Here is a 16,231-nt window from a genome sequence, read left to right on the forward strand (position 1 = left end):
TTCTTGAAGCTGCTGCCCTAGTGTCCACCACAGTCCAATGACTGAAGCCAGGAAAAGAACAAATGAAAACAAACTTCTGATAATATTATTGTTATATTTTGTAAAGCTTACTTGGTAAATGTTAGTGTTACATTTATTTGATCAAAATGATTCCCAGATTTTGCTGTAATTTAATCTTTGTATTTTTGCATTGATTCTTCTTTTGTCTTTTCAGTGTCTGGGAACCACAGGAACTGTGATTGGTATTGATGAAGACAGAGATATTGTTGTGTCATATCCCAGTGGTAATCGGTAAGATTCACATTGACATTTGGTAATATGACGGTGACTTCGTGACATTATGACTTTGGACTGGGTTGTGACATAGTGACTATGTAGCATGGTGGTGTCATTGTGATATGATAATATGGTAACGACATTATGATATGGAGGTTTTGTAACATGAGTGAGATTGCTGATTGAGAAGAAGGTCTGTGGCGGTGGGAGGGCCTACCAATACGTAAGAATAGTTAGAAGACACAACACTCACAGAATGAAATGATGACAGCTTCCATTACCAATGTGACTTAATCAGCAATGGAGGTGGATGTTGTGAAAGGTAGTTGTCAGACTAAAGATAGAGTGAGAAAGGTTCAGGGATCTATTACCTCTGCTGGTAACAAAGGGATGACAGTATACATTGATACGTAATTTACCATAATGACCATCTACTTCACATCGTAGCTTCTCTCACTGCCTGCCTTGGACCATCAGTGTTTACCCTACTTACTTCCCCTTTCTCTTTCAACTTGTGTTCTGTTTTGAGATTCCATTCAGTTTATACAGTATAAGATACCCTTTTTTTGTAAGCTCAGTATGATTCTGACCAATTCCCTCTTTTCACTTAGTATTAGTATGTTTTAGTATGTGTATATATTTATTTATTTATTTATTTAGAATTCAAAATGTACACAATTACAATTCCTACATTACCACTGTGTATAGAGTTTCATGGATTTCATTTTCAGGTGGACATTTAATCCGGCTGTTTTGACAAAGGTTACTCCAACAGCTAATACTGCATCTACATCAACTGAAAATACATCAACCAACTCTCCATTTGCTGTTGGAGACCTTGTACAAATTTGTAGTGATGTGGAACGTCTGAAGCAGTTACAACGTGGACATGGCGAATGGGCTGAAGCTATGTTGCCTGTAAGTCTCTTTCTATAATAGTGTTTTTCACAACTGATTTCAAATGTATCCACTCACTTGAGATTATTTTTTAATTCTTATGTCAAGACAACAATACTGTTCATGCCTGGACATTAACACCGCTCTGTCTAGGTATGAACAGCATCCAGTAATGATAGTGATGCTGTATCTGGACAGTATTGCTGCCATGTCTGGATACAGCATCACTGCATTAAAAAATTTATTTCACAGCTGAGTGCTTTCATGTTTGATTTCACAGTACATCTTGGTTTAAATGTTTTGTATCATAGCCTTGGGTTGACCAAACCCTTGCGACTGAAATTTGAAGAGTTTGAAAATTGTGACTGAATTTGAAGAGTTTGAAAATTGTGACTGAATTTGAAGAAGTTCATTGGAAGAACACTTCTTCTTTTTGGGTAGCACACTTCATCCCTCACTTCATGTTTAGGTGCCTTTAGGTTAGGTCTAGGGTTTAAACTAACCTCTTCTTTTCCTCTTGTTTATTACAGAAGCCTTGAAAAATATAATGGGCACTGCCTAAAAAGCAGTCACAGATAACGCTGTTGTCACAGATATGGACATCAAATCGGCATGTCCAGCTAAATGTGCAACCTTGGATCAAAGACATCTGTTAATTCTTTGTCCTGTAACTTAAACTATCATTAAATTTTCTTTAATTTCTATTCTTTCTAACACAAACAGCTGCAAACAGATTTTATATAATCATATCTAGAATAATAGAGTAACTGTTGGCACTTTTAATATATATATGAGCTCTGCACAAAAACTCCATTACTTGAAAATCAGGCAAGGGTTAGTGACATGAAGGGCATCCAGCTGCAGAACAGTGTCTCGATAAGTATTCATCCAACCCAAGCTAGCATGGATAAAACAGAAGTAAAATGAATGGACAAATGAATGAACTGTAATACTCGTATGTGTGTGTGTGTATACACATACACACACACGCCCACATATACATACATACTTACACATATATGAGAGATATTGGTATGTAGAAGACTCAAAGAGTGGCAGGTGATGATAAGTAAGTGCTGTGGACAAACCATAGTTAAACTCTTGGTTTGATAATGATACGAATATCACTATCAAACCAAGAGTACATACACATACATATATGTATATATTTATTGTCCTATGTAATCTGTGTATAATATTGCTGATACTGTGAATTAATAATGAAATATTTTTGTATTTGTTGTGAACAGACTCTTGGTAAAGTAGGATGTGTTCAACAAATTTACCACGATAGTGACCTAAAAGTAGAAGTTTGTAGTACTTGTTGGACATATAACCCTTCGGCTGTTACCAAAGTTGCTTCAGCAGATGGTACTGCCGTACCACATTCTTCTGGAGGTTAGTTTACCAAGTTTCTTTTATTACTTTTTGCTTTCACCTTGAATTTTGTATGTCAGAAAGAAAGAGGGGACAATACCTATTTATACGAAATTTTCTAATTCTTCCCTACAAAAACAAAAAAGAATTCAGCTGTTTTGTTTATCATTTTCTCATTTGCTTCGATTCCTTCTCTTCCCTCTTTCTCTGATTATTATCTCTTTCTTTCTTTTCTCTCAGATTATCTCTCTTTTTCCATCTCTAATTATGTCATCTGAAATGTATTCTTAGTGAAATGTTTTAAGAAAAGAACATTTTAGTTTTAAAATTTTTATTGCAAGACAGACCATACTTGACTTGTTTTAATAAGTTACTCCCTGAGCTGATGTTGATACTAATTAACAAAATAAGGAGTGAATATATACAACTGCAATGTTTCTCTATTTTGGTTAATTAGCACTCATTTAAATGCTCTCTCAGTGGCTGCTGAACAGTGTCTTGGAGACACCAATGAAGTAAACCAAGACAAAGCAATAAAGATGAGAAAATGCCATCATGAATTTGGGAAATGGAAATAAACCCTTGCAATCAGTAGACTATAATATCTAGTTCTTCATAGATGGAAAATATGAAACTCTGATGAACAGTATTTTGACCTATGCAAGGAGTATGTATTGATGGTCAATCTTCATCTAGTTATTCTATTAATGTTGGGGTTCCTCAAGGATCTGTCCTGGGCCCAACTCTCTTTCTTCTTTTTATCAATGATCTGCCTGATCATATCATCTGTCAGCTAGTAATCTATGCTGATGACTCTACTTTGTACTCTTGTTTAGACAAATCTGATGACTTGTCTGATAAGGTCGAGACCACTGCTAACATTGCGAATGATCTTCGATCTATTGTTGAGTGGGGTAGGAAATGGCTTCTAATGTTCAATCCATTGATCGCTTCAAACATCTCCTTGCCATCGGTTTTGATGGATGGTATTGATTTACCTTAAAGTCGTTCTCTTTATCTCTTAGGAGTGACTTTCTGTAATGATTTTTCTTGGAAGACTTACATTGAATCTATTGCCAAATCGGCTGCAATGAAGGTAGGCTCACTCCTTTGTTTGAGGAGTTATCTCACTCCTGAGACTATTCTTTATCTTTATAAGTCCACCATTCGCCCCTCCATTGAGTACTGTTGTCACATATGGGCAGGTGTTCCTGTGGATTGTTTAACTCCATTGGACTGGTCCTGATCTATCTTCTAAATTGGCTTCAGTCACTCATCATTATCATGTGGCTTCTTTGTCTCTTTTCTATAAGTATTTTCATGGACATCATTCAGCTGAGCTCTCTTCTCTGGTTCCTCCTCTAAGAACTTACCAGCAACGAACTAGACTTGCATTCAACAGTACCAGTTTCTTCTCTCACACCTCTGAACTTTGGAATTCCCTTCCAGTCTTGTTTTCCTCTTCAATATGACCTCCAGTCTTTTAAGTCTAATGTATGTCGTCACCTATTGACTTCTGTCTAGCATCCATTTTATTCTAGTAGCTCTTATGTTTTCAGTGGTCTAAGGACTTTGTAATTAGCGAATGCTTTAAAGAAAAGACATTTGCAAGTACAACCTTGGTCAGGAAAGAGAAGAGCTTTTAGATATATATATATATATTTTGGGCCATCTGAGTTGGCAGTGCTATAAATCTCTTTCTTAATCTAGAAATATTTTTGTTTTTCAGAACGTTTGAGTGCCCTGTTGAAAAAATTGTTTGAAAGCCATGTATCTGGAGATGTGAATGAAGAATTAGTGAAGGCTGCAGCAAATGGTGATGCTGCAAAAGTAGAAGAAATTCTTCAAAGACCAGAAGCCGAGGTAATATATTTACTTGTCACTTCACTCATCAGTTTCTGCTTTCATTTGTATAAAAATTAATTTTTTCTTTCTATCTGTCAATTCTTGAAATATGTTGTAAATGTATTTGCTAGATTTTTCAAAATACAGACATGTACTTAATATGTGGAAGTGTCTGTGTGGTTGGGGTGTTATTGCTAGCTGTTTATATATTCTAGTAAAACATCTTTTTCATCACGATGTCATTGCTATTATTACAATAAGGTGGTAGGCTGGCAGAATCATTATTCTTTTATGCTTTTATTTGTTTCATCATTTGACTGTGGCCATGCTGGAGCACTGCCTTTAGTTGAACAAATCGACCCAGGACTTAGTCTTTGTAAGCTTAGTACTTATTCTATCAGTCTCTTTTGCCAAAATGCTAAGTTACAGGGACGTAAACGCACCAACAATTGTTGTCAAGCGATGGTGGGGGGACAAACACCAACACACAAACACATACATACGCTCACACACACACACATATATACATAAACAGCGGGCTTCTTTCAGTTTCTGTCTACCAAATCCACTCACAAGGCTTTGGTTGGCCCGAGGCTATGGAAGAAGATACTTGCCCAAGGTGCCACGCAACGGGACTGAAGCCGGAACCATGTGGTTGGTAAGCAATCTTCTTACCATACTGCAGCATTTCATGCGTCCTTACGTTCTGAGTTCAAATTCCATTGAGGTCGACTTTGACTTTCATCTTTTCAGGGTCAATAACTTAAGTACCAATCAAGTACTGGGATCGATGTAATTGACTAGTCCGCCCCCACCATAACTAAATTTCAGGCCTTGTGCCTTTAGTAGAAAGGTTATTATTCTTAATCATAACAATAAGCAAGTGAAATGGCAGAATCATTAGCACACTGGACAAAATGCTTAGCAATATTTCGTATATCTTTACATTCTGAGTTCAAATCCCACCAAAGTTTGCCTTTCATCCTTTCAGGGTCGATAAATTAAGTACCAGTTGAGTACTGGGGTCGATGTAATCGACTTACCCGCTTCCCTCAAAATTTCAGGCCCTGTACCTTTAGTAGAAAAGGTTATTATTCATAAGAATAGTGTGGTGAGCTTGTAGTATTGCTAGCGTGTTAGACAAAAAATGTTTAGTGGCAATTCTGGCTCTTTATGTTCTGAGTTCAAATCCCACCAAGGTTGTCTTTGTCTTTCATCCTTTCGGAGTTGATTAAATAAGTAACAGTTGAACACTGGGGTCAATGTAATTGACTCATCCCTTCTCCTAAAATTGCTGGCCAAACCATTATTCAGAACAATAATGATAGTACTTAATGTATTCACAAGAGTGGTAGATGGCAGAATTGGTTGTGCATCAGACCAAATGCCTGGGATTGTTAAATAATTTGTAGCTGTTAAGTACTGGGGTCGACAAAAAAAGTACCAGTTGAACACTGGGGTCAGTATAATTGACTTAAACCCCTCCCCTGAAGTTGCTGGCCATGTGCCAAAATTTGAAGCCAATATTAGAATCTTTGTTTATAAAATGAGATCTACTCTCTCTCTCTTTCCCTCTCCATTCTGGGTTCAAAGCTCTCCAGTGTTGACTTCACTTCACATTTCTTCATTATAAAATAAATACCAGTCATATGTTACGGTTGTTTGTACACTACTCTTTTAAAATTGTGGTCTTGTATCAGTGTAAGGACTCATTATTATTAATGATATTGTCATTAATTACAGGTGAACGGAGTTTTTGCTGGTCACACAGCATTACAGGCGGCTTCTCAGAACGGTCACATGGAAGTAATCAAAACTTTAATGAAGAACTCATTGGATCATGAAATAGAGGTGAGACAACTGTTTTCATAGATATTTCTAGTGTTAACAACAGTCTTAATTTTTAGTTTAAAGGTTTTGTCATCTGTTAAAATGCCCCACAAATAAATTAAAAGTGTTTTCTAAATTGTTTCTGATTGGTAGGATAAGGATGGAGATCGAGCTGTGCACCATGCAGCTTTTGGAGACGAACCAGCTGTGATTGAACTCCTGCACAAAGGAGGTTGCGATCTGAATGCGCGCAACAAACGTCGGCAAACACCTCTTCACATTGGTGTCAATAAAGGACACATTGGTGTTGTCAAGTGTCTCCTATCTCTAGGGTGTCACCCTAGTCTTCAGGTAAGTGTGCCACATTCTTTGATTGTTGCTTTTTTCATAATTCTGATTTTGATTGATGCATACACATTTAGTTTATCTGAGGAAAGTCCATCTCTTGAGGCCAGTAATTCTTTGTAATTATTCCCACTGTTACTTGTGTGACCTGCATCTGATTACAATAGGGAACTGTAATTTGTCATGATTCTTACTGCTAGAATAATTGGTCTTTTGAAAGAGACATGCCAGAGCATTGGTGGTAATATAGGCTGTTAGCTAATTCATGGACTGCTTAGATCATCTATAACGGCCATTTATATATATATATATTTCCATAATTTATATATATATATTTCCATATATATATATAACAAAATAGTGGATTTAAAAAGGGAAAGAGGACATTTTGTAAAAGAAAAAAGCATTGTTATCTCCCTTATTTAACACTTTTTTGTTGTCAACTGAATTAGATCACAATTAAGAAGTTTAATTAAAAATTATTTAATAGTTTCAAAATGCAAGTGAATGTTTATCCAAATGATGATATAACCTTGGTGTTTGTTCAGAAATTTAATCAAATGGTGATGGAGATGGTGGGTACATTGTATGGGAAAGGATTACCTGTTTCTGCTAGTTAATTTTAAAACTTAATAGTAAAGGAAATGATTTATAAATTACTCTTCATATTTCTATTAAATACACAGGATAATTTCATTTGTTCCTCTTGGATTAAATCACTTTTTGAACATTAATCCATCGTACATCTTTGAAATATGTCTAGCTTCTAAAAGAAGTAATGACCTGATATTATTTGTGCTGACTTCACTTTCTTTTGTCAGAAGTTCATCCCTTCAGATTGTATATTTAGTAAGTGGGCCTTAACTCTTTAGCATTTAAACCAGCTATATCAGGCCCAAATATTCTACCTTATTCCATGTTCAAACCAGCTAGATTCAACTTCTCACACCTACCCTATAATGTCATTCTAAAAATTAACAACCATATCACTGAAATCTTGAAGCTATGAGATAATGCATGATTAATTCAAAGCAGTGTGAATAAATAAGCATTACATTAGACAAAGTATAGAACTGCATTATCCAATGTGTTCTTAGGATTATAAGGTGAGATTTGAGGGGAATTTAGATGCTATGTATTAAACAAATCAGTGTTAGTAACTAATATTCTCTATAACTACGCTAAAAATCCAATGAGGGTGCCTCTACATCCTAGAAATGATAGCAAAATCACATTTAAATCACACCCAGTTCTTAAACATGATACAATGCATAATGTACACTTAGAGACGTTGGTTCTGAATATTAGACACATTCAATAACAATACTATATTGTCATTCTAAGAAGTCCATCTTTCCCATGCCATCCAGGTATATTTGTAGTACTTCAAAACACTTCTACGACAGAGGACTCTGAGAATTTCATCCCCTTCCTCTTCATCCTGATAAATCAACAATATTCAGAACACTAGCACTCTGTCTAGACATATTTACCATTCTCCAGAAAGCCACTATAACATTCTGAAAACACTCTCGCTCTCTTACTCAGTCAAGACACACCTTTGACCTCTTTCTGTCACTAATGACCATGGATGAAAATCCAAGTTGTTTGCCCCACTGGAACAGTATTGTCTGTGACTGAAAAATCTGATGCACAAATGACAGTCTCTGTTGCATAAGCTGCATGTATGGGCTGTCCCAGTGGTTTTTGTGGATCTGCCCTTCTTCTGCATTCACCAGTCTCTATTCTTGTGGTTTCAGCTGCTTGGACAGGTTACCACTCTCTAATGTTGGGTGTTTGATAAGATCCAGATTTGGGCAGTATGATATGGTGGCTAGGTTGTTACCCATGCAGCATGTAGCCCCTTTTGCTAATGGAACCCCCTCAAAAACAGCACAATTGTTAGAATTTTAGTATTAGCTTTGTTGCAGAAGTTGACAACATTGAACTACTGGTGCTCTGACTCTTGATTTTTTTCTTAAGGTTTACTTTTGAAGCTTTTTCTATGGCTCAGTATGGCTGCAAGGCAATGGTAGGTTCTCTTTGCCCTGGATAGATTACCCCCCCCCACAACCTAACGAGCTCCATTTGCCCAGCTGACTTGCTAATTTACTCATAGCTGGGACTTTGATAGGTGCTACTATTCCAGGTCAGAGTTGACCAGAGAACAATAGTGACTAAAGGTCATTCTACCTTCTTCAAAACCCTGAAACTCCAGGCTAGAGCTCCACTACTAGATGCAGGTTAAAGTCATATCCAGGAAAAAGACACAACATAATGATTTCTTTCATAGCAGCATTAATAACCTCCATTAGTCCTGGTCTTTTGTTGGGATGCATAGCACTAATAAACAGAAAAAGGAGAATAGTGGTTGTTATACTCTGACCAGATCCACCTTAAATAACTCCATTGTGGCCTCTGTTCCAGAACATGAGATGGACAGGAATAGAAAAGATAGTGAAAGAAATATAACAGGTTCTGTCTGTCATATTGTGATATAACTGATACTGTAAACCATTACCTACTCTGTACAAAGAATGCTGGATCTGTACATTGCATCTGGTTGTTAAATTGATAGCTTGAGCCAACTTACTAGAAATAGTAGCCAAATCTTTTGCAAATTACCTCCTACCATTTGAAAATAGAAGGACATAGTGGATAATGTAGTCCTAAATACACTGTTTCTGAAGCAAACATAGGATGTTGTGGTTTGAATATATATATATATCCATAGGGCTATTGGATCAGGATTGACATAGAACTAAAAGACTACCTGTATAGCATAGGTCTACTTGACAAAGTGTATTTGGAGGGCTATAGAATGGAAATAAAAAAATATAGATTTCCACAACATAAGTAGTCACCCACCATCTTAAAAAGGGAAAGGACACATTAGCTCATTAGCTGATGTAGACCTTTATATTCTAATAAAATAGTTTGGTCATGGCTGGATTGTTTTGATTATGGGAATGCTTAATCAAGGCTGGCCAATAGGCCTTCCATCTGTCAAGGCTGATTATACATCTGCTCATGTATTTTTCAAGGAAACACGCAGTTGTCCATGCACGTAAGTCTCCCCACTTCATGAGAAAGGCCTCTGACTTGGGTTGATACATTTGGGTTGATACATCAGTGCAGACATTGCTGTCAGAACACAAAGAGTCAGAACTGATACTGCAACCCATTCTAATAGTTTCAGCAATCCACCACCTAAAAATTCATAATTTTTTTATTACCAAAGTTGGCCTTAGCAGAATTCGAACTCTGATCACAAAGTTGGAACAAACACTGGATGGCATTCTATCCAACACTTTAACCATCTTGCTTATTCGCTAATATTAGGGTTGGCTTGGGTCTAATCTGCTTGTTCACTTTACTCTCTGCATGCATCCATAGTTTCAATATCATACATTACAACTGATATTAATATCACACTGCAATCTTCATAGTTTGCATATTAGTGTAAGAGATATGAGAGGTGGTATGTGTGTGTGTAGGCATGGGCATGGCTGTGTGGTAAGAAGCTTGCTTTCCAACCACATGGTTCTGGGTTCAGTCCCTCTGCATGGCACCTTGGGCAAGTGTCTTCTACTATAGCTTCGGGCCAACCAAAGTCTTGTGAGTGGATTTGGTAGATGGAAACTGAAAGAAGCCCATCGTATATATATATATATATATATATATATACACACACACATACATATATGTGTATGTATGTATATGATTGTGTGTCTGTGTTTGTCCCCCCCCCAACTATCGCTTGACAACTGATGTTGGTGTGTTTACATCCCCGTAACTTAACGGTTTGGCAAAAGAGACCGATAGCGTAAGTATTAGGTTTACAAAGAATAAGTTGATTTGTTTGACTAAAGGTGTGCTCCAGCATGGCCACAGTCAAACGACTGAAACAAATAAAAGAAAGAATATATATAAATATATATACACACACACACACACAACATACAATCACATATATAACATACATATCGTTTTATACACACATTTATATGTATGTACAAGTATGTATGCACACAGACATACATGTACACAAATATGTGATTCTATCATCCTGTGTGTGTGTGTTATGTTTTTTCTTTTATTTATGTTAGCATCTGTCCAGAAACCAGTGTTGTTTATGTTTGTCTCCACAATTTAGGTGTTTGACAGATTGCAATGAGTTATAGTCGATAGGATCAACATATATTCTTGAAGGCAGTGTGTCCGCATGGCCACAATATAATGATTACAGAATCAAAGAATGTATATGTGGGGGTGGTGTGTGAAATATTTATCCTCATTCTTTATCTATGTGTGTACATGCATACTTTTGCTTTTATTGGCAGGTAATAATTCTCTCGTATTAGATATTTATACATCAGTGACACGCTTGAGTGGCATTCATGTCACTCTCCGAGCATCTATATTTAAATATCCAGTTAGAAGCCAGAGGAAAGTGACGGCAAACTATTTCGACTACATGTTTTATATTAAAGGCCATTTTCCTAGGCTTTTCCACTAAAACGATACCTTCAGTCTTATTCAGTGGCATGTAAAAAGCACCCACTACACTCACGGAGTGGTTGGCATTAGGAAGGGCATCCAGCTGTAGAAACACTGCCAGATAAGACTGGAGCCTGATGCAGCCTTCTGGCTTCCCAGATCCCCGGTCAAACCGTCCAACTCATGCTAGCATGGAGAATGGACGTTAAACGATGATGATGATTCTGATGTCTTCTTTCTCCAAATGGTTTTACTACATGCCTCTTCCAGCACTGCTCTGCTCTTATTGCTTCTAGTCAACCATCTTACTAACAATCATTTGTTTGCTGTCCACCACACTCTTAGTCTTCTTTTATTCTCTATTCCGTTATTCCTCTTGCTCCTTTCATTCTCACTTTCTTCCATTAATCTCTCCCCTTTTTGTGTCATTCTTGTTCTCTCTCGTCCCTTTCTCTTTTCTCTGCCAGAAATGAATTCACCCTCTGTGTTGCTGGTGACTGTGACATATGAAGTCAGCATAGGCTAGAGCGGACACTTTAGTCATCCTAGGTACAAAGCAACCTCTCTAGTATTAATACTGTGATAAAATAAATCCAGTACATATCGTAATGAAGTTAGCATTTGGAAAGGTATCCAACCATAGATAACCTGCTAAAAATGAAACGGACAAGCAAAATGTGGTCCCCAACCCATCAAGGAGTGCAAAACAAATAAGAATAACCTTGTTTGTGACCATATATATATATATGTATGATGTATATGTATGTGTGTATATATATATATATATATATATATATATATCATCATCATCATCATCGTCGTTTAACGTCCGTTCTCCATGCTAGCATGGGTTGGACGGTTCGACCGGGGTTCTGGGAAGCCAGAAGGCTGCACCAGGCTCCAGTCTAATTTGGCAATGTTTCTACAGCTGGATGCCCTTCCTAACGCCAACCACTCCGTGAGTGTAGTGGGTGCTATATATATATATATGTATGTATATATACAAGATAAGAAAATGGAGAAATACATCTTAGTAATTTGTGGTAAATCATTTTACCTTTGCCCATATAATACAGTAAATGAATTGATTGCATTGCAATCCTTAACATTTATGTATTAACTTTGTTGGGTTCTTCACTAGCAGTATATTGGATATATGTTATCTCATGGAGGGTTGCATTTACAACCCCTATCTCAATTTGTATATATATATATATAGTGATGGAGATAAACAGGATTAGGCTTGATATATAGATATGCATGCATATATATATAGATATATATATATAAGAGGATATATATAGCTATAAAAACTAATCGTGTTTATCTGCATCTCAACTCTCCATATCAACTCACCTGGATTTCCTTTAAAGCCACTCTTTACCCCATGGACCTAGCACTTGGTGAAGACTTTGGGGTTTAGCTTAAATCATTTGAGCGCTATTGTATGTTTTTTATATTGAGTGTCTATAAATCTCACTTGTTGACTGTGTATGTGTGTGTGTATAATATGCATGTATATATATTATATATTGTTTGCTTAGTTTGAAAGAAAGAACTGCACCTCATAGAGTTTAATAAAATGAATTCTGGGGTTGATAGGATCGACTAATATCCTTGAAATCGGTGGTTCAGTGTGGCCATAGTGTTGTATTATTGGTCAAGACCCAGTAAAGTCCCTGTGAAAACAGTGTGATTGATGCTGTGAACATTCCACTTGAATTCTCTCAAGTCTCTGGCTGCAGGGAGTGAAATCCAGAAGGGGGTCTGGCAATGGGCACAGTACAGGTGATTAGAGCGGTTGACAAGTGAATTGGCAGAGGAAGACCTTCATAGAAACACACACAGACACACACACACACACACACTCTCTCTTTCTCCCTCCCTCCCCCTCTCTCTCTGACCACTCATAGTTGTGATTTTGTATTACTGTTTTAATACCATTAATAATCTCAACACCAATGTAGTTGTTGTTCTTTGTTTATCTTGACGGTGTGTATTGGTAGTGGTGTTATAGTGTATACTAGCTGTGGTAGTGTTGTTATAGTGTATACTAGCTGTGGTAGTGTTGCTATAGTATATTTAATGTACATTAGTACTGATAGTGGTGTTACTGTATGTTTAGTGTACACAAATAATGGTACTGATGTTACTGTATGTTTAGTCAACATTAATTGTTGTAATTGTCCTAATGATATATTTAGCAAATTATAGTTTTGGTAGTAGTTTTGTAGTTTACAATAGTGGTGGTAATGGTTTACAATATGTTTAGTTTACAGTGCTGGCGGTATTTTAGTACGCTTTGTGAAGTTCAAATTGGAAATTTACCATGACACTTCATAATACAATTAAATAATGTCTTTTTTTTATCCTTTTGCATGGCTGGTTGTATTTTTATTGAAATTTCTGATTTGGCCATTTATTCCAAATCTCTTAACCCTTTAGTTACTGTATTTATTTTGAGATGCTCTGTGTTTCTTTCAGTTACTTTATATATAACAAAGAATTTAATGAAATAACTTAGTTATCATTAAGCTAGTGTTAGGAACATAAATTGTGACTAAGGTTTGGTGGAAGATTTTAAATCAACACTTATGAAAACAAGACATTTGTACTCAGAGCCAGAGCCGGTTTCAGCCGGGTTGGTAACGAAAGGGTTAATACTGTGAAATAATTTACCATGTGAACTACCTATAATGTCAGGCTGTTGATATTGGCATCACCATTTATGACTGTAAGCCTATATTCATACATCCATCTATCCATCCATCCATCCACACACACACACAAATCTATGTATATATGGATGTTAAATGGTGGTGATGATGATGTACGAATATATATATATATATATATATAAATATATACACACAAGATATATGTATATACACAAGATATTTATATATATACACACACACACACACACATATATCCTGCTAGTAAGCTGTATCTTTCGCCCTACACTATGTGTGTGGGCGGTGTGGGGTGGGGTGGGATCTAAAGTTACTGCAACTTCTGCAAGCACATTTGTGGGCTGCACTACAATTAGCTACAGCTGCTCTGTAATATGTAGCTTAGCAGCAGCTGTAGTTAACTCTACTAACTTGCCATAGTATAATAATATCAACATGGTATAAAATATAATTTATATTTATATTAAGTTATATATTTATTATGTAACCATTTATAAAGTTGGAAGTGTGTATGTGTGTGAATGTGTATTAATATGTGTATGTTGTCATCATTTCATATTTGAAATGTATATCTGCAGAAATTCTAAATTTCAACTATATGTATATGGTCATTCTAAGTTTAAAACCTGCGTACATAGTGAATTTGGGTTTGAAATGTATGTATATCTTCCTTCTAAAATTATGTGTGTGTGTGTGTGAAAGAGAGAGAGAGAGAGGTGTTATAAAGTTTCTAGTTTGTGTGTTTTAATTGTGCTCTTTAGCAGATATCTATACGTAGCTAGTGATCATTGGTGGTCAGCCTTGGATAGGCTATGTGCTATCTACTCCTGTTCAGTTATCATATGAGATTGTGTAAACATTGTTTTAGAATGATTCCGCAATTTATATGATGGCTGACAAGTCTGAGCAATATGCCTGCATTGAATTTTGTATGAAGCTTGGCAAATTCTCAAAATAGCTGAGATCTTCAAAATGCTTCCTCAAGCTTTTGCCGAGCATTCTTTTGGTCAAACACAAGTTTTTATATGTGGTAGGCATTTTTAAAAACTGATTGAGGGTTGATTCAAAGTAACGAGCATTTAGGGCAACCAAAAAGAAAACGTGAATGAAATATGTAGAGTCATCCATGAGAACGATTGCTAAACAATCTCATCAATTCTCTCTCCTGATTGAAATCAGTTATGAAGTTTGCCAGGAAATTTTTAATGGAAACTGCAGTGAGCATTTAAGGGCAAAATAACAGTTGTTCACACCTTCTGTACTCACCTATCTGGTCAGGTGTATTGAATACTTTTATTTCCATTTGATCCTCTAAGCATATGCATGTATTTGTGTGTGTGTGTGTATAATAAATTAAAAAGGTGGCTTATTAGCAATTAGAACCTAAAGGTAAGATTAATAGAGGGTACTGATTAGCACTGCTTTTGCTAAAGAATTAAAATAACTCAAAAGCCACACGTGCACTGTCTTATGTATGTGTGTGTGTATGCATTATTGGTGACAGGAGCACTATTAATACCAAAAGGTAATCATTATATCCAACTTAACATGGATATTTTATCTTTTACTTGTTTCAGTCATTTGACTGTGGTCATGCTGGGGTATTGCTTTGAAGGATTTTAGTCAAGCAAATCGACCCCAGTACTTAGGTTTTGTTTTTTTTAAGTCTGGTGCTTATTCTGTTGGACTCTTTTGCTAAACCACTACGTTAAAGGGAGTAAACAAACCAACACAGCCTGTCAAGCAGTGGGGAGCAGGGTCATCACTTAGAATAACTCCAGACACTGTTGCTGGACCTGAATCCTTGCTTTCATGACAGCTGGCAATTCATAGGGCAATAACCCTAAATAAAATAATTCTGCAGTTTTTCATGATTGGGGACTGGTTGGTTAGAAATTCATTTTTATGGCCAAAGATCTTCACTTTCTTACTATGTGCTTTAGATAGCTGACAAATTGCGTGAGTTTTCAGCTTTAATAGTGTTAGAAGAGGTTCTAAGAATGCTTTGAAGCTTGTGTATGTTTAAGTTATTTATAATGTCTCTAGCAATCACCCTTCTGTTCTCATAATGGTATTTGAAAGCTTAGGCATCCTGATGAATGGATTTGCTGCTATATATCTTAAGATGAGAGCGATGAGCTGGCAGAATTGTTAGCACACCAGGTGAAATACTTAGCAGTATTTCGTCTGCTGGTATTTCATTCTGAGTTCAAATTCCACTGAGGTCTACTTTGCCTTTCATCCTTTCAGAGTTGATTAAATAAGTACCAGTTATGCATGGGGGTCTATGTAATCAACTTAATCCCTCTGTCTGTCCTTGTTTATCTCCTCTATGTTTAGCCCCCTATGGGCAATAAGAAAATAAATATATCTTAAGATGAGGGCAGTGAGCTGGCAGAATCATTAGCTTGCTGGGCGAAATGCCTAGCAGTATTTTGTTCTGAGTTCAAATTCCACTGAGGTCAATT

General features: G+C 36.4%; 1 protein-coding gene across 2 annotated transcripts in view; it reads left to right on the forward strand.

The window, feature by feature from the left end:
• LOC115218253 (E3 ubiquitin-protein ligase MIB1) overlaps positions 1-16,231 on the forward strand; it is a 215,141-nt gene that overhangs the window by 43,756 nt on the left and 155,154 nt on the right. For both annotated transcript variants that reach the window (XM_029788000.2, XM_029788001.2), the window contains exons 7-12: positions 215-291; positions 1,008-1,194; positions 2,424-2,571; positions 4,280-4,413; positions 6,139-6,246; positions 6,379-6,576. In XM_029788000.2, coding sequence (XP_029643860.1) covers positions 215-291; positions 1,008-1,194; positions 2,424-2,571; positions 4,280-4,413; positions 6,139-6,246; positions 6,379-6,576 — 852 coding nt within the window. The remainder of the gene's footprint in view (positions 1-214; positions 292-1,007; positions 1,195-2,423; positions 2,572-4,279; positions 4,414-6,138; positions 6,247-6,378; positions 6,577-16,231) is intronic.

The sequence above is a fragment of the Octopus sinensis genome, linkage group LG13 (genome assembly GCF_006345805.1).
Source record: "Octopus sinensis linkage group LG13, ASM634580v1, whole genome shotgun sequence".
Taxonomy (NCBI): Eukaryota; Metazoa; Mollusca; class Cephalopoda; order Octopoda; family Octopodidae; genus Octopus; species Octopus sinensis.